The sequence below is a fragment of the Phocoena phocoena genome, chromosome 5 (genome assembly GCF_963924675.1).
Source record: "Phocoena phocoena chromosome 5, mPhoPho1.1, whole genome shotgun sequence".
Taxonomy (NCBI): domain Eukaryota; kingdom Metazoa; phylum Chordata; class Mammalia; order Artiodactyla; family Phocoenidae; genus Phocoena; species Phocoena phocoena.
The window spans coordinates 137,828,396-137,846,935 of record NC_089223.1 but is presented as its reverse complement, the minus strand read 5'-3'; the positions used below and the strand labels follow the sequence as shown (position 1 = coordinate 137,846,935).

At 49.6% G+C, this 18,540-nt stretch overlaps 1 protein-coding gene across 2 annotated transcripts in view; it reads left to right on the top strand.

The window, feature by feature from the left end:
- The window catches only part of FAM193A (family with sequence similarity 193 member A), a 100,225-nt gene that overhangs the window by 16,264 nt on the left and 65,421 nt on the right, over nt 1–18,540 (top strand). The window contains exons 2-5 of one of the 2 annotated variants that reach the window (XM_065877709.1): nt 8,985–9,130; nt 9,469–9,636; nt 12,722–12,956; nt 18,311–18,435. In XM_065877709.1, the coding sequence (XP_065733781.1) occupies nt 8,985–9,130; nt 9,469–9,636; nt 12,722–12,956; nt 18,311–18,435 (674 nt within the window). The remainder of the gene's footprint in view (nt 1–8,984; nt 9,131–9,468; nt 9,637–12,721; nt 12,957–18,310; nt 18,436–18,540) is intronic. The other variant, XM_065877708.1, reaches the window with a different exon arrangement.

Genomic DNA, 18,540 nt, shown 5'->3' with positions numbered 1-18,540 from the left:
TATTGAGTTGCCGGAAATCTTGATATATTCTGAATACAGGCCTTTTATCAGGTATGTTTCTCAGACATTTTCTCCCAGTGTGGTTTGCCTTTTCATTACATTAACACTGTTGTTGTTGTTGTTGTTGTTAATATTTATTCATTTATTTTGGGTGCGCTGGGTCTTACTTGTGGCACGTGGGATCTTTGTTGCGGCATGTGGGATCCTTTAGTTGCGGCATGCGGGCTTCTTAGTTGCTGCATGCATGCGGGCTCTAGTTCCCTGACCAGGGATCGAACCCAGACCCCCTGCATTGTGAGCGTGGAGTCTTATCCACTGGACCACCAGGGAAGTCCCAATAACACTGTGTTTGAACATCAAAAAATTTTAATTTTGGTCAAGTCCAGTTCATCAATTTTTAAATGATTTGGGCTTTTTGTGTTCTGTATAAGAAATCTTTGCTACCCAAAGTTTATAAAGATTTTTTTGCCCTGTGTTTTTTTCTAGATGTCGTACAGTTTGAGCTTCTGCGTTTGATTCTTGATCCATTTTGAGTGAAGTTTTGTATCTTTTGTGAAGTAAGGGTTGAGGTTCATCCTTGTATATGGGCATGCAGTTGTTCAAGAACTATTGTTGAAAATGCTGTTTTTCCTCATTGAAATACCTTGGCATCTTTGTCAAAAATCAGTTGATGCTGTATGTGTGGGTCTGCTTCTGGACTTCCACTCTCCATGTATACCCATGCTTTTGCCAGTACCATACTGTCCTAATTCCTGAAGCTTTTTATAGTAAGTTATGAAATTAGGTAGTAAAGATCCTCAAGCTTTGTTCTTCTTAAAAAGTGTTTGGCTGTTCTAGGTCCTTTGCATTCCCATATAATGTTTAAAATCATCTTGCCAGTTTCTACAGAAAAACCCACTGAGATTTTAGCTGGCACTGTGTTGAGTCTGTAGACCGATTTGGGGAGAAATGACATCGAAGTAACATTGAGTCTCCCAGTCCAGGAACATGATACGACTTTTCAGTTATTTAGTTTTTAAGTTTATTCTTAGAGTAGTTTTATAGTCTTCAATATGTAGGCTTTACACACAGTGTATTGAAACGTTTCCAAAGCATTTCATCTTTTTCTTGCTATTTTAAATAGTACTTCTAAAAAAATTTCAGTGTCCAATCATTTATTGCTAGTCTATAGAAGTGTAACTGTTTTTTTGTATATTGACCTTATATCCTGTGAAGATTCACTTATTTTTAAAATCATTTATTTATTTATTTATTTGTTGACTGCATTGGGTCTTAGTTGCGGCACACAAGATCTTTTGTTGCGGCACGTGGGCTTCTTTCCAGTTGTGTCACGCGGGCTCCAGAGCGCGTGGGCTCTGTAGTCATGGCGCACGGGCTTAGTTGCCGAGTTGTAGTTTGTGGCATGCGGGCTGTCTAGTTGTGCTGCGTGGGCTCAGTAGTTGGTGGCGCCTGGGCTTCGTTGCCCCACGGCATGTGGGATCTTAGTTATCCAACCAGGGATTGAACTTGTGTCCCCTGCATTGGAGGGCAGATTCTTAACCACTGGACCACCAGGGAAGTCCCAAGATTCATTTATTAATTCTAGTGGTCTTGGTAGACTCGGTAGGGTTTTCTACGTAGTTGATCACATCATCTAAAAATAATGTGTTTTTTCATTTCCAATCTGTATGTCTTTTTTTTTCTTCTTTATTCCGTTGGCTGGAGCCATCAGTATGATGTTGAATAGAAGTGGTGTGAGCAGACATCCTTCCCTGTTCCCAGTGTTAAGGGGAAAGCAGTTAGTTTTTCACCATTAAGGATAGAAGAAGAATCTTGTAGATCAGGTTGAAAAGGTTTACTTCTGTTTTTAGTTTGCTGAGAGTTATCATGAATGGATATTTAATTTTGACAAATTCTCTTCCTACATCTATTAAGATGATCATAGAGCTTTTCTTTTTTAGTTTGTTAACAGAATTAATCATGGTGATTTTTGAAATGTTGAATGAACCTTGCATTTCTGGGATAATCCACGCTTGGTTATGGTGTATTATCTTTTTTATAGATTGCTGTATTGGATTTGCTACTGTTTTTCTGAAGTTTATTGCATCTGTGTTCTTGAAGGATATTAGTCTCTAAGTTTCTTGTCTGACAATATCTTTGTGTGGTTTTGGTGTCAGGGTAATATTTGCCTTTTAGAATGAGCTGGGACGTATTCTCTCTTCTTTAATTTTCCGGAAAAGTTTGCGTAGAATTGGTATTACTTCTGCCTTAAATGTTTGGTAGAATTCACCGGTGAAGCTCTCTTGACCTAGAATTGGCATTATTGGGAAGGTTTTGAACTGTGAGTCCAGTTTAGTTAGTAAAGATTGTCTTTCTTCATGAGTGAGCTTTGTTAATTTTTGTCTTTAAAGAAATTTGCATAATCGTTTCACAGTATATGCAAGTCAAGTCGTTTTGCTGTACATTTTAAACATATACAGTGATATATGTCAATTGTATCTCAGTAAAACTGGGGAGAGAAAGAAATTCGCCCTTTTTATGTCAAATATATTGGTGTGAAGTTGTTCAGAATATTCCCTTGTTATTTTTAAATTTATCACAGGATCTGTAGTGATTGTGTGCCCTCCCTTTCCTTCCTGTTTGGGTTTTGTTTTTGTCTCTTTTTCTCCCTGATAGCCTGGCTCGAGGTTTATCATTTTCATTGATCTTTTCAATAAAAGGGAAAAAAAAACACATTTTGGTTTAATTGATTTTCCATTTTATTAATTTCTGCTCTTAGGTTTATTCTTTCTTTCTTTCTACTTTATACTTAATTTATTATTCTTTTGTGTTTTTTTTTTTGTTTGTTTGTTTGTTTTTTGTTTTTTTTTGCGGTACACGGGCCTCTCACTGCTGTGGCCTCTCCCGTTGTGTGGAGCACAGGCTCCGGACGCGCAGGCTCAGCGGCCATGGCTCACGGGCGCAGCCGCTCCGCGGCATGTGGGATCTTCCCGGACCAGGGCACAAACCCGTGTCCCCTGCATCGGCAGGCGGACTCTCAACCACTGCGCCACCAGGGAAGCCCTCTTGGTTTCTTAAGGTAGAAGTTTACATCATTGATTTGAGACCTTTCTTCTTTTCTGATATGTGTTTTATTCCCGACAATTCTATCTAAGCATTCCTTTAGCTGCATCCCACAAATTTTGATACGTTGTGTTTTTCATTCTGTTCAAAATGTTCTATACTTACTCTTAGCATGATTTATCCTTTGACCCATGGGTTATTTAGAAGTGTGTTTTTAAACTTCCTTATAATTTGGTGTGTTTTCTAGATATCTTTTTAAATTAAGGTATATGTATATATATGTATTTTTTAATTTGGCTGTGCCACACAGCTTGCGGGATCTTAGTTTCCTGACCAGGGATCAAACCTGGGCCCTGGCAGTGAAAGTGCTGAGTCCTAACCACTGGATCACTAGGGAGTTCCCAGAATTAAGGTATAATTGACATACAACATTCTATTAGTTGCAGGTGTACAACATAATGATTCAGTATTTGTATAGATTGCAAAATGATCACTGCAGTAAGTCTAGTTAACGACCATCATCATACATAGTTACAAAAACAGTTTTTTTGTGTGTGATGAGGACTTTTAAGATACACTCTCTTAACACCTTTCAGATACGCAGTAGAGCGTTATTAACATAGTCACCATGCTGTACATTAGATCCTCTTGACTTAATTTATTTTATAAATGGAAGTTTGTACCTTGTGACCTTTTTGTTACTATTATCATTGTAATCAGAGAGCATACTTAATATGATTGAATGTTTTTTAACGTGCTGACATTTGTTGTGTGTTCAGTCTTGGTTAGTATTCCATGTGCGCTTGAAAGAATTTGCGTTCTGCTGTTGTTGGGAAGAGTGTACTGTGAGTGTTAGATCAGATTGGTTGACGGTGGTGGTCACGTTGACACCCTTTCTGATGTTTCCGTCTAGTGCAGTAACTGAAAGGAGTGTTGGAATTTCCAGACGTAATTGTGGACTTGTACGCGTATCCTGTTAATCCTGCCTCGCCTGTTTTGAGCTCTGTTATTAGAGTGCTTACCGTTTAGCATGGTTACTGCTTCTTGTTGGCTCAGTCTCGTTGTCATTATTATGTTATCAGCGTCATATTCATCACCCCTTCACTGGTGCCAATATTCCTTGTTCTGAAGCCAACTTTTGCTGATGCTAATGCCACCCAGCTTTTTTTGGTTAGTGCTTGCATGGAATTTGTCTCCTAACCTTTATTTTCAACCTATTTGTGTCTTTGTAATCTCCTGTAGAAAACATAGTGGCTCTTGCTTTTTAATCCGGTCTGACCATCTCTGCTAACAATTGGAATATTTATTTCCTTTTAATGTAATTATTGATAGTTTGGATTTAAATATACCATCTTGCTTTTTTTTCCCCCCTATCTTTCCCATCTGTTGTTTGCTGTTCTTCTTTTCCGTCTTTTCTTTTGGATTAATTGAATATTTTTCTTTCTTTCTTTCTTTCTTTTTAAGATTTGTTATTTATTTATTTTTAGCTGCATCGGGTCTTAGTTGCAAGATCTTCGTTGAGGCACGTGGGCTTCTCTCTAGTTGTAGTGTGCAGGTTTTCTCTTCTCTAGTTGTGGCGTGCAGGCTCTAAGGCGTGTGGGCTCTGTAGTTGCGGCACATGGGTTCTCTAGTGGAGGTGCGTGGGCTCAGTAGTTATGGCACGTGGGCTTAGCTGTCCCGTGGCATGTGAGATCTTAGTTCCCTGACCAGGGATCGAACCCGCGTCCCCTGCATCTTAAGGTGCATTCTTTACCACTGGACCACCAGGAAAGTCCCCGAATATTTTTATGACCCTGTTTTACCTCCTCTTGGCTTATTACCTATATCACCTTGTTTCATAATTTTTAATGGTTCTAGAGTTTACAGTATATATCTTCAACTTTTCAGCCTCTACTTTCAAAGAATATTATGTACTTAGTATGTAGTGTAAGAACCTTTCAATATTGTACTCAGAGCACCACCGTTTTTTGTGTTAGTGTAGTCATATATTTTTTGCATATCTCTTATAAACTTTACCATAGATTTTTATTATTTTTGCTTTAAATAGTTAACTTGCTTTTTTCCTATCTCTGTATGGACTCTATACATATTTTAATGGCTGCGGAGTATTCCATCATTCTGATATCATAGTTCGCTTAGTCTCTCTCTTATTTTTGAGGTGGAGTTGATTTACAGTGTTGTGTTAGTTTCTCGTGTACGGCAAAGATGAGTCAGTTATACATACATATTCTTTTTTCATATTCTTTTCCTTTATGGTTTATTGCAGGATATTGAATATAGTTCCCTGTGCTATGCAGTAGGACCTTGTTTTTTATCTATTTTATATATAGTAGTTTGTATCCACTAATCCCAAACTCCTAATTTATCCCTCTCCCCACCCACCCCATCCCCCCAGGTTAGTTATCTTTTTTAAAGAGTTTACAAATGAGAGGGGTCTTTGGCCCACATCTTCATCATGTGTAGCCCCACATCTCCGCTTGGGGCCATTTAACTGGAACTGCCTTTAACATTTCTTGTCCTGCAGGGAAGCCTCTGTTTGTCTGACTGAGAGCTTTTATTTTGCCCTCATTTTTAACTGTTACTTTTGTTCAGAATTCTAGGCTGTAGGTCGGGTCTCTGCTGCCCAACCTGTTTCTCATGTGCAGTGGCGTCGTCGATCTTCTCTTTGCTCCTGTAGACCGAAGGGGTGATGTCCTCTGCCTGCTTCTCAGCTGTGTACTTCTCACTGGTGTTTAACAGTTTTGCTCTGTGTGCCTTGGTTGTTAGCTTTGGTTTACTGTGCTTGGGATTGCAGGAGCTTTTAAGATATGTCAGTTTACAGTTTCATCAAATTTGGGAAATCTTCAATCATTTAGCCCCTTTTTTCCTGGGACACAATTACCTGTGTGTTAGACATCTTGATTTTGTCTTACAAATGCTTTGTTTGTTTTTCTCAATCCTGTTTCTCGCTGTGCTTCATTTTGGATATTTATTTGTATTACTTGTCTTCAGGTTTATTGATATTCCGCTGGGTGTAATCTGCTCTTAAGTCTATCTCATGTATTTTTTTCTTTCAAGATATTTTTTATTTTTCATCTCCAGAAGTTCCATTTGCGTATTTTTGCATCTTTGGTCTCTCAGCTCACCATGTTTGTTTTCCTCTACTTTCATGAGCATATGGAGTTTATTCATAGTCTCCAGTTCCAGGTCCTTGTCTGTTGGTTGCATCGTCTCTGTTATTTGGGGTCTGTTTCTGTGGATTGGTTCCCCTCCTGGTTATGTGTTGTATTTTCCTGCCTCTTGGCTTTGTTATTGGATGCTGGACATTGTATATTTCACATTGTTGAAGTGTTGGATTTTGTTGTATTCTTTTAAACTGTGTTGGACTTGGGCATAACGCAGTAGCTGAAGTTAAATCTGTCTAAGATGCGCACCGTGAGGTGACACGTTTAAGGATTTACCATCTGGTCGCCACGCGCCCTGTTTTGAAAGGTCTGAAGGAAAGGTCAGAACTGACCTCAGTCCTACTGACTCCCATGTCAGTAGGAAAGGTTACTTTTTCAGGTTCTTGGCCGCTGCTCCGAGTCTGCCCAGGGTACCAGGCAGCATCGTTGGTGCTCGTGTGCGGTGGCAGGCGGGTCAGAACGGGTCCTGCTCTCACGGAACTGATCTTCTTGTGGTGAAGACAGGTCTAAAACAGGGAAACCCCAGGAATTCAGGTAGCAGTTTGTGATGTCAGAGATTAGCCAGGGTGACCAAGGTCAGGAGGCGGCAGCGCACCACTGATGTGAACAGGGTCACTTGAATGTGGAGGGCGGTGAGCTAGTGACAGGAGACCCATGCCCAGACCCGAGAAGGGAGCTCTAAGGATACAGTTGTGGTGCATCCAGGGAGCAGCCACTCTGGGTCAGGGGAGGGCTCGAGGACACACTTGGAGCAGAGGGGCTGCTGGGAGGCTGAAGCAGCGGCTGGCGGGCTCGCCGGAGCAGGGGCTGCACCCGGTCCCTCGGCCTCCGAGTGGTAGGAGTGGGCCAGTGCAGCCGGGGACCAGGAGGGAGGCCTCTGCTGAAGAGGCCAGAGGCCGACCACAGCAGAGGAGCAGTGTTTGCAGGGCAGAAAGTGGTGGGCTTGGAGCCGAGACGCAAGAATTGAGAACTGGTCCAACCAGCCCCCCGAGTGGGTATCTTTTTGCTGAGGCGTGATTGATGGAGAGAACCCTTCTTTTGTCGGAAGCCATTCAAAGGCTTAGTAGATTAGCCCTCTGGGTGAAGGGAGCAAGTGCAGTGAAATAAAAGCAGACGTTGGTCCTGGCCAACCTTGAAGACAGCGGGAAGACATGAGAGTCTGTTCAGATGGTGTGGGAGGGTCTTTGCAGGGATCTGTATGGTCTCATTCGTGCGTTAAACACCACCCTGGCTGCTGCTTGGAGAACGGACCCTCGGTGTGCAAGGCAGCTGTAGCACTGTGGTATCCAGGCCTGGGGTGGGTGACAGTGGCCTCGGCTGGGCTGGACACGTGGGTGGGGTGGAGTGTGGGTGCGTGGGGGGTGGAGGCAGGATGCGCGGCCTCGCTGCTCTCAGGGAGCAGCCTGCTTCCTCCACCACCGCCTCAGACCCGTCTCGTCTGACCGCCCGTTCCTGCCCCTCGCTGACTTGTCCGTCAGACCCGTGGCCTCTCCAGGCAGTTAGAATCCGCATTGTCTCATTGTCAGGAATGCATGTCCCATCTGCAGAAAACGCAAGTGTCTCATCTGGTTCAGAGCTTCTCCCCCAGCTTCCATGAGTGACGTCGGCGTCACCCAAGGGCATGTTGCGGGGCTGGAGGGCAGCGGTGCCTGTCCTGCGGCCTTCCCCTTGCCACCCCCGCCCCCCACTCTTCCGTTCTTTGCTGGTCTCCCTGTGGTCCCCTCTGGTGCCCAGGCCCTGCAGTCCTCACAGGTCATCCATGGCGGGTGGCTCTTGCCCATAGGAGGCCCTGTCGAGGTTTTCCTAGGCCTCAGTCGAGACCTTGCACTGGACTGCCTGCTGGGGACTGTGTGACACCCCCGTCCCCACTCTGCCTCTGCCCCCGGTGTAACTCCGGGGTCCGCTCACCCAGCAGGAACGTTTTCGGGCTGGGGGTGTTCTTTGATGATGGCGCAAGCCCTACCCTCGGCTTGGGAGTGGCTCCCCTGCTCCCGGCCCCTCCACTGGAGGACTTTCTTGCGTTTCATCCAGCAGTGGATGGGGTGGGGCCGCAGGTGGGGGCGTTGGCACCCGGCTGAGGGCTGAGCCGGGCTTGTCTCAGAGCCTTTGCCCTTGACCTGACGGTGACGGGAGGAGGAGCAATGCTGTCCTCCCTTCAGGAGCCTCTCCTGTGACTTGGCCCTTCTCTTCAGGCCACTGGGGCGCTGGCCGGAGCTGGCTGCCCTGCTCACGAGCCCTGGGGGGACGTGCAAGCACCTTCCTGCACTGTGTGTGGGTCCTCAGCCCTAAACCTGGAGCCCACGTCCCCGAGGGACCCGGTGGCGGCTGTGCGGGTCGTGGGGCCATGTTCTTAGGCAGGGGGAGGTGAGGGGTTGTGATCTCCATGGCGGCCGCTGGGTGGCAAGGTCTGAGCCCACCTCCTCCTGGACGTTGTGGGGCAGAGGCTCAGGTTTCTGCTGAGCGGCGTCCCCCGGGATGGTGGTTGCAGGTACCAGTTAGGGCACTGGGAGTAGAATCGCTCTTTTTTAATGTATGAAGGAGATTCATGGACCGTCCTCGTGTGGTTATGATGTGACTATCAGAAGGTAGAAGAATAATCGGTTCCAGACAAAATTCTTGGGTGTCAGAGAGAAAGTTTCCTATGTAGTGTCAGTTGAAATATTTTCTTTTTGATGTGTAGGTTTTACGTTTTTTCTAAGAGGCATTGTCCTGAATACTTAGTAACGAATTTGGGCCGTGAGCATTACTCATAATGAGTCTGTTCTCTTTTCTCTAAAGCAGGGTCAAGACTTCCTTCTTCACTCCCCGCTCGGCAGCTCGCAGCCCGAGGCCGGTGGCGGGAGGCTCACCCTGGGCGCTCAGCCGTTGCCCACGGCCGCCCCCTCGGACACCGCGTGCGCCTGCGAGGCCTGCAGCGAGCGCAGGTACGGGTATGGGGGGGCCCTCCGCCTGCGGGGGGTGGGGTCCTCCTTCATCGCTGCCCTTGGCTACTGGTGGGAGGAGGCACGTCCTCACAGAGGGCAGGAGCCTCCCCGAAATAGTTAGGGTCTCAGGTCAATGGATGCCTCCGACTTGGAGGCTGGGGAGGCCGTCACTGCCGCTGCCAGAGGCCTGGGAAGAGGAGCCGGACGCGCAGGTCCTGATTGGTCTTGGGTCCCGGCTCGGCCGAGGCGGACCAGGGCCCATGGGAGCCTTGACAGCCAAGGGCCCTGGGGGTTGTGCCGGGGCTGATGGCGCCGGTCCTGTGGGCGTTTGTCCTCAGGGAGATTTCGGCAGAGGCAGAGCGGGAACCTCAGCAGCTGCAGAACTACTGGTCGGAAGTGCGCTACACGGTCCGCTGCATCTACCGGCAGGCGGGCACCCCGCTGGCGGACGACCAGGACCAGTCTCTGGTGCCCGACAAGGAGGGGGTGAAGGAGCTCGTGGACAGGTGCGTGTTGCCCAGGCGCGGCCCTCCCCCACCAGCCGCCCACCCGGGCTTCCCCTCTGCTCGGGGGGACTCCCCTCTCGGGGTTGGGAGAGCTTGTCCCGCGAGCTCGGCCCCGGGCACGTGGCCGGCCTGCAGCAGACGGGCTGGGTGAACTCCAGATTCTCATTCTGATGGAGGGCTTATTACCTGTGTGATGAAAGCGAACGGACGTACTTGTCTCCTTCCTTAGTGTTGAGGCTGACAGTAAGACTCCTTCTGGGCACTTGCTGTGCCCGCGATGGCACTGAGCACTTTCTCAGGCACTCCTGCTCTATTGCCCCGCGGAGGAGAGGCAGTTATGCCGCTTAGGAGATGAGGAAACCCAGGCCCCGTGAGGTCCGGTGGCGGATGGAGAGCCATTTGTCACAGGCCCGTTCACACAGATGCTTCCCACTGGGCGGGGCTCACGGCAGGGCGCTCGCGCAGGCGGGGACCTTGTGCTCAGTGACAGCACAGAGTTTGAAGTGGGTGTAATTTTTGTTCTTCCTTAGAGTTTGTACCATTTGTTTCCTCTGTTTGGAGATGTTCCCAATAAAAGCAGTAAATTTGAGCGAGACGTTCCATGAACTGATTCTCATTTTGGTCCTTTTTTCATGTTTTGAATGCTGCCCCTTTGGGGTTCTGTAACCTCTTGTTCGCTGTACTGTAGAGTTCATCCTGGAGATGGGGGTGGTGACTGGCTATGGGCTGTATTAACTAGTTAGTGGTTCGGCCGGTGTGTCTAGGGTTTGACTATGTGAAATGGCTCTAGGTGGTGTGTGCCTTTTTTAGAAGTTAGGTTTCCTAGTGAATATTAGGAACGTACATATAACCTGCATGTCACACTTGGAGCTTCACAGCTTGTGAATGCTTCGGAAGAGGCCAGAGTAAAATCAGAGACAATTGGAAGGAAATGCTCAGTAAACGATTGTTCAGATGGGACGTTACGGCAGAGAGGTTTGGGAAACAGCAGTATTCTAGTAACGAAACACACCGTTAAGAATGGAAACATTCCACGCCGCCATTTGAGGTCCGGGTATATGTATGTCGCGTGTCTTCCACGTCCTACGCTTTTCCTGGTCTCCATGTCTAAGGACCCTTCTCTTGTTGTCTGAACGCCAGCACACACCAGGAAGGGCCGTCTGTAAAGCCCGTGTCTAGGACCTGACAGCTGGTGGCGATTCTCCTTTGCCCCTTTCCGTGGCCCTTGGCATCCTGCTGCTCTGCCTCCCCCTCCCACCGCCCCCCATTTTCGCACATCATCACTGCGTTCAGCCACACTGGCTCTCATGCCGTCCTCCACAGACCTGCTGGTTTCTTCTCTTCGCTCGGTCTGGAATGTTCTTCCTTGCTGAGGGTTTTTTTTTCCTCCCTTCCATCCTTCACTTTAGACTTCAGAGTCACCATCTCAAAGAGACCACGTGACCTAAACTCCAAGGGGCCTCCCGCATCATTCTTTATCAACCCTTCCCTTCTTTTTTATCGTGTTACTGCCACTACCTGGAATTACGCTCTGTATGTGTGTGTGCTCCGAGCATCCAGCGGCCTGAGAGTTTGTTTTCCTGGCGTCTTCCTGCTGTGGCTTTGACACAGCCGCCTGGGCCCAGTGTTTGTTGAACGCACGGCTGGGTGAGCTTCCACAGCATCTTCATCTTCCTGCCCCTTGGCCATAGTGCTTTTTACAAGTCTACTTGCAAAAGTACCATGTGGTCAAGTCATTAAATTTATAAGATACAGAAATGGACAAAGAAATAAAATGCGACCCATGTCTAATTCCAGCAGGCGAAGAGAACCAAGAAGGAGGCATCCAGTCTCCTTGTAAGTTCGATTGTCCCTGTGTCATTTTGAGTCTTCTGTGACTTTCCTTTAAGAGATGAAATACCTTCTGTTTCAGAGAACAGTTGCTGTACTAGTAATTAAAATTATGATTGTCATGCTAAGCTAAAAAATTAATAGATCTATGTGAAGTAGACTCACCACAGTGGGAGTCCCATCAGTTCTTACTGTTTCTCTGGCCACGTTTTTTGTAAGGCTACACAAGTTCCATTTTCACTCGGCTCTTGTCTTTTACAACCTAGGTAGTGTGGTCACTTAAAAGTGGAATAGGTGACAACTTACAGTCTTCTCTTTTGACCCAGCGTGGTGCCCAGAGGTGAAAGGATCCACTACCCAAATCCAGGAGCTACAGCCTAATGTATTGTACAGCGTGGGTGCGGAAGTCACAGCGGCTCCTCCTGGTGACGGGCTCCAGGCGGGTGCTGTAGTTGTCTCAGCGGCTCCTCCTGGTGATGGGCTCCAGGCGGGTGCTGTAGTTGTCGCTTCATCCGATGTAGGTTTCCATCTGGAGGCTCCTCAGAAGTGCATAGCTGACACGAGTGGTCACTTGAAACACAGTCATGCCAGTTACTATAGAACAAGTTTGTAAAAGCTGATGATCTCCAAGTTAGGGAAGAAATTCATGAAAATGATCATTGCTGTGTGGCCTGATTGGGACGTGTATTGATTTGTTGTCTCTGATCTTCAGCTTACACATTTTATCTTACCGCCTTTATTCTCTTTTGGTGGGATGGTTTAAAAGGAGATACACTGTCTGTAAAGTTTCTTCTGATTATGAAAATAGTAGAAGAAGCCCATTTGGATCAGATACTGAATTCCTAGGAAGAAGGAAGAGCAGCCCGCTCCCGTGCTGCAGCCCAGGTGTCACCTCTGGGGGCCGTGGCTTTTCAGCTGTCCGCACATAAGCGTTCAGAGATGAGTGCTGGGGTCTCCCGGGCTTGGCAGTTCTGTGGCCCCCGCGCGGCTCCGCTGTGCCCGCTCTGCTACCTGCTGGCTGCCTGAGTCCGGGGACTCGCCCAGCCACGTGGCTTCGCGTCTGACCCGGCGTCGCCTCGGGGGTGGACAGCGAGCTCTCAGTGGACGCCGGTCACTGCCGTTTGGCCAGTGACTCTGGGGGCTCCCTCTCTGTCAAGCAGGCTGACAGTGAGAAGATGGCGGTCGTCGTTAGGTGGGCACCCCCAGGCTCCCAGGGTCCCCCTGCGGGCGAGTGGTGACTCTCTCTCCTGTGCAGGCTCTGCGAGCGGGACCCCTACCAGCTGTACCAGCGGCTGGAGCAGCAGGCCAGAGAGTACGTGCTAGAGATGAAGGTCCGGCTCCTGCGGCAGCTGTCGGCCGCGTCCAGGGTGAAGTCGCCGTCCGCCCTGCAGGGCCCCCCGCAAGCGCACCAGTTCATCTCCCTGCTCCTCGAGGAGTACGGTGCCCTGTGCCAGGCGGCGCGCACCATCAGCACCTTCCTCGGCACCCTGGTGAGTCGGCTACGTCCCCTGCCCGGGGCGGGGGGCGGGGACGGGGGGTCTGGAGGCCCGTCACGCCCCTCCCCTCCTCCGAGATGTGCAGGCGGGGCTGGGGGCCTGATTCCTCTCCTCTTTCTCTCCCCTCTGGACTTGGCTGCTGGATGAAAGCCGAAATACTGCTCGGGGACCTTGGGTCCTGGGGGCACGGTGTGGGGACCGTGTGAGGTGAGGGCCGGAGTGGGTGACAGTAGGAAGGAGACAGAGGAGTAGCTGTGCTGTGAATTCTGCAGATGGGGGCTGTGTTCTCAGGTGGAGTGCAGAGCATGGGGGCGGCAGGGCACCTGTGTCCGGGCCCCCGGCTCGCCGTTACTGATCTACTCACCAGCCCAGCACTGGACTGAGGATAGGGTCATAGAACCACGTGAGATGCTGACCCCCTGTGGGCGGTCTCTGACTGCCTCAGAAGGGAAATGACCACAGCGGGGTGGAAGGAGGCCTCTGGTAGAAACTCAGTTCCTGGGCCTGGTCCTCGACAGCCTCAGGTGCACCTGCCGGCTGGACAGAGGGACGAGCCGTCTTTGCTTTCTCGACTTACTAATAGTCTGTGGAGTTTCTCATCATCACTCAAATTTTACTATTAAGTGAGAGTTCATTGGGCTGGTTTTGGGTGCTTTCTTAGTGGTAAAACTGCATTTTGAAACAAATGCAGTAACCAGTGGTTCCGAAGGTTTTAAGCATAAGGTCTTTATGTGACTCTAAAGTTGATAGACCTCGATAGAAAAATTAACCATTTTGCAGGTAGTTTCGGGGGGTTCACAGAGCTCCTCAAGCAGCATCACTTCAGTAGAGCATTGCCGTTCCCACAAGTGAGTCCCGAAAACCTCGAGGGAAGCACCCACCGTGAGAAAATGAGCGGGTGAATGCATGGGCGGGCGGTTGCCCTCTTCAGCACCGAGCCTGAGGGGCTGACTCCTGGGCGTCCCAAGCAGCACCCGCCCCTGGCTCCCTGAATGTCTCCCCGTCCTCCAGAAGTCCAGCTGCCCTGCCGCTTCCCCTGTGCCGGCACTGGCCCGAGCCTGGTGCACAGAGCGGTGTGGAGAGCTGCTGCTGCCCCCCAGCCAGCCAGGGCCAGCTCAGCCTCACCCTCCTCGGCCGGTTAGAGTGCACGCCATCTTACTCAGCTACCGGAAAATAATTTGAACCGTGTTCATTGAGCATAAGCTCTAAGCTCAGAATACAGCTGTTTGGTCAGTGATCTATTTCACTTGCTTTGCACGTGGAGATACTCACTTTGGTTTCCAGTGAGACACCACACCAGTAACCTGGACTCTTCCTTCCTCCAGGGGAGACAGCTGAACTCTGGATAACACAGGCTAAAACAAGGTAGAACCTTTTAAATCGCATTGCTGAGTTGGCATGAAAGGCAAGAAGCCTTGGAGGGAAAAACAAATCGAAAGCTGGTGGAATCCTGAGAAAGTCATGTGCTCAGAAGCCAGCATTCCCTCCAAAGATTTCTTCTCGTCCTGGGAGAAAGGAGGTACAGCCTAGGTCCAGCACGTAATGCTGGGACCACAGATGATCACAGCTTCTGTGAGGGGGCAGGAGAGACCCTGCCCACAGGAGGGACAGCAAGGGCCTGTGCCTAGGGTGACCTTGGCAGGGGTGGGGGGCTGTTGATGTGATGTGAAAACCCCCAAACCTAGAAGTCAGTGAGTCGGGCAACACGCAGATCCTCTCTGCGAGCTCACTTCATCCCATGTAACCACTGTACCGTTGTCACACCTGAGAAAACTGATGGTGATTTCTGTGCGCTCAGAAAAATCCCAGGTATCTCAAAAATCTCTTTTTGTGTTTGGGGTGTTCAAACCGGATTGAGAACAGTTCACAGATTTATAACAGCGTCTTTCCAGGTCTACCCCGTGATCTGAGCAGGGTAGGAGTTGACAGAGCCGAGGTGAGCTTAACTTCCAAGTCCGTGTCTCAGAGTCTCAGCATTTTTGGACTTGGACGCCTTTCCGTTTAAAAACTGAGAGTCCCAAATAGCATTTGTTTGTGCAGATTTTATCTATCAGTATTTACTGTGGTGAAATTAAAGCGGAGAAATTTAAAGATATTCATTAAATCACTTTTAAAATAACAGCTCGGATTGCCTAACATAGACAGCATATCTCTAAATAAAAAAACTGTTTTCCAAAACAAAATGTTTAGTAAGAAGAGGGGCACCGTTTACATGTTTGCACATCTCTTTAGTGTCTGGCTTAACGGAGGACATATGTGTTCTTACATCTGCTTCTGTGCTCCGTGTGTCTTCATAGGTTGTTTTGGTTGAAGTTTTTGAAGAAAATTGGGCCTCCCACAGATATGTATTTGGAAGAATAGTCTAATAGACTTTCCAGTTTGTTGTGGAAATTCTTCTTTGAGAGAATACACCGGAGTCCCAGTGCTTCTTAATGGTTAGCTGCAGTGTAGAACCTGAAACCGGGTCACTGAGCTGAGCCGGCTCTGTTCCGTCACAGTCCACTGGTGTAGCTCACGCTTCAGGTCGTTTTCTAGCATCAGACGTCGGTCATTTTGAAAACACTGGTTCGCTGAGTGAGCTACACAGATCTTGCTGAAGATATTCAGTGTCATGTTAGGCAACACGATATTCAATATAAAAAATGGCCTTTGTCACCATCCCTGTGACCCTCCTCAGAAAGATCTTTAAATGTGGAGAAGCTTCAAGGCCACAGTGGCAGATGTAAGTTTTCCAAAGTTCTGATTTTTGCTTGAGAGCTCGGATTTTGGGATTGGCCACAAGTGGGGTCAGTTGTCCTTGAAGCAGCAAGCTCCCTCGCCGTGCACACCTTGCCAGCTCACGCTGTGCTCCCTCCCTTAGCCTCTCGGGAGACAGCCCCTCTGGCCCTCCTGCCGCCTCAGGACCACGGACCGTGTCAGGGCCTAGAGAGGTGTCTTCAAACACATGCCTTTCCTGGGAAATGTGCTCGTGCCCCCGGGCATCAAACCGGCCACAGGTTTTCTAATGATTGTACCAAAGTTCGGCCTCCATTTACCTAGGAAATGCCTTCCCAGGCTGTAGGAATTGTGAAATCGGAACTTCCATTTACAAGGCCAGAAGAATCTTGAATCTCCAGCTGTTTCTCAAGCTCTGCTGTAGGACTTGACTGTACACACTTCCTCTTTCTTCTTCCAACCCCCGAGCACCTCCCTGCAGGTGAAGTGAGAAGTGAGAGTGGTTTGGGTGGAAGTGCCTAGGCTCAGGTCATCCGGGAGCTTTTTCTTTGGCCTCCGGCTGGGGCAGCACCAAGTCTCCGCCGACCCCCGGTCTCGTCTCTCGTAGCAGCTGTGGCAGCACCCCCCCCCCAGCACCCCCCGTCCCCCCAGGCACTGTTTCTGGCCTGTGGCTGGGGCGCGGCAGCAGCAAGTTCAGGGTGGCCCACGGGAAGTACTCGCGCTACTAGCGTGTGGCGTTGTCCCACGTTGATCTGAGGTTGTGAAACGGGCCTGGGGTCTGCTGTTGCTCTTGCATGACTCACCGGGAAGTATAATTTCAGATTTCATAAAAAATGTCAGACATCTTCCTCATAAATCGGTCTTTATTACCTTCAGTTAATGTGAGCCCAAATCCAGAGCTGTGGTCCCACCCTTGCAAGTATTGTAACTCAGTGCCCAGGGTTGCTCACAGGCTGGCGGGCAGGGACTGTCGTCTCTGTCCCAGAGATTGACAGGGGAGACCAGGCAGGACCTCGGCTCTCCTGGACGCCTTCCCTGGACCCTCTGTCATCTGGCTGAGGGCCTAGTCTGGCTGCTGCCTTAGCTCCTTTGTCATGGAGACAAATCATAAATCAGACCGTCGCCAATCCTCTGTCCCCTGGGGACTCCGGGCAGTCAGGGACCTGCTGCGCTAGTCTCTGTGTCCTCGTGCTGGCACAGCGCCTGTGCAGAGTGGTCTCTGCTGAAGTGTGTGACACATGTCCTTTCCTCACTGCCTCGGTGGCTATGTCATTATTACAAGCACGTTCTTAAAATTATGTGCTTGTAATCAGGCCTCATTCCAGGCCTTGGGCCTAGTTTTTCGGTTCCCAGGCCCTGGTCTTCTGCCCCACCCAGCTTTCCTGTATCGTAATTGCTCCGAGAGGTGCTGCGTGTGAAACAAGAATGATAAAACTTAGACCTGGGAGGCACTGGTGTTTCGGTTAAACGTGCAGTGAGGACAGGCACTGGGAACGTTGCCAGAGTCGAGGGCTTGAGGCTCCCTGCAGGTGCCATAGATGCCCTCCTGCAGATGCCATAGATGCCCTCCTGCAGATGTCACAGATGCCCTGCCGAGTCTCTGTGCAGGTCTCGAGTACAGGCAGAGGGGCTGCGTGCAACTCGAGAGCAGGTGTGCGTGCATGGCAGGGCAGGAGCACACGTGCTCAGCAGCGTCCTGCAGGTGTGTGCTCACCCCAAGTTGCTCTTTCAGCCCCTCCGTCCACCAGTGATCAGGGCACAGAGCGATGGGCTCTCCACGTGTAGATCGTGTCCTGACGTCTCCAGGTGTCATAATTTCAGCTCAGTTGGGCTACACAGTAAATAGGAACAGACCAGTACATGGGGTGGCATGAGTCACCTGTTCAGAGGGGACTGGAGTGTGATGCCCAGTGAAGCCTCTCCAGACTGTCCGTCACTCAGGTGAGGAGTGTTTCCCCAGGTGCGAGGTGATGCACCACGAGTAGTGTACGTGTGACTGACAGACGGACGTGTGGGTTCACACACGCGTGGTTGCGGCCAGAGCTGTTGAATATGAACGCTGCACGTGGGGAGGTCGTGGCGCTGTCTGCCCCGGTCACCCTGTCCTCTCTGGAGGTCACTCGCTGTGATGGCCAGAATGCTTCCAAATGTTCAAAAGTTGTTGTCGAAAGTAACTGATGAGGTTGCCCACGTTCGGCAGGGAAAGAAAGAGCTGACCTTCCACGCATTGTCAGTAGCAGGGAAGTTACTGTGTCTGTCAGAACGGGAGACTTCTCCAGACAGGCTCAGAAGTGATGGTCCTTCGGCATGGAGGATTTGTATGCGTTTACTTAAGTCGTTTGAGAGGTAGGGCTTGCGGTACATTTGGGAGGCATGGTTATGAGAAATGGCTGCTGGACGTGTGCGCCGGTTTCTCTCTCTTCTGTCCCCTCATCTGTGTGCACCTTGCCACCCCTCTGTTTCGTGTTGAGTCATTTGGAAGGGAGGCTGGATGCACAGAGAGGAGCAACCCCTCATGAGCAGAGTGTTCTGGGCCTGGACAGAGGGATGTGGGTTTGGGGGCGGGGGAGAAACCCTTCTGGGAACTTTTCAGTCTTTGATGGGATGTATCTTCTGTGTGTCTATCTAACTAGGAAAATGAACACTTGCAAAAGTTCCAGGTGACGTGGGAGCTGCACAATAAGCACCTCTTTGAAGATCTGGTCTTTTCGGAGCCGCTTCTCCAGAGCAGCCTGCCGGCACTGGTGTCGCAGATCAGGTACTCGGTCTTCACCTGCATGTGTCCTGCTGGCGTGACGGCGTGCTCCCGTCCCTGGGGTGCAGCAGGTGCGCGCCTGAATGCCACTGCAGGGGCAGTTCTTGC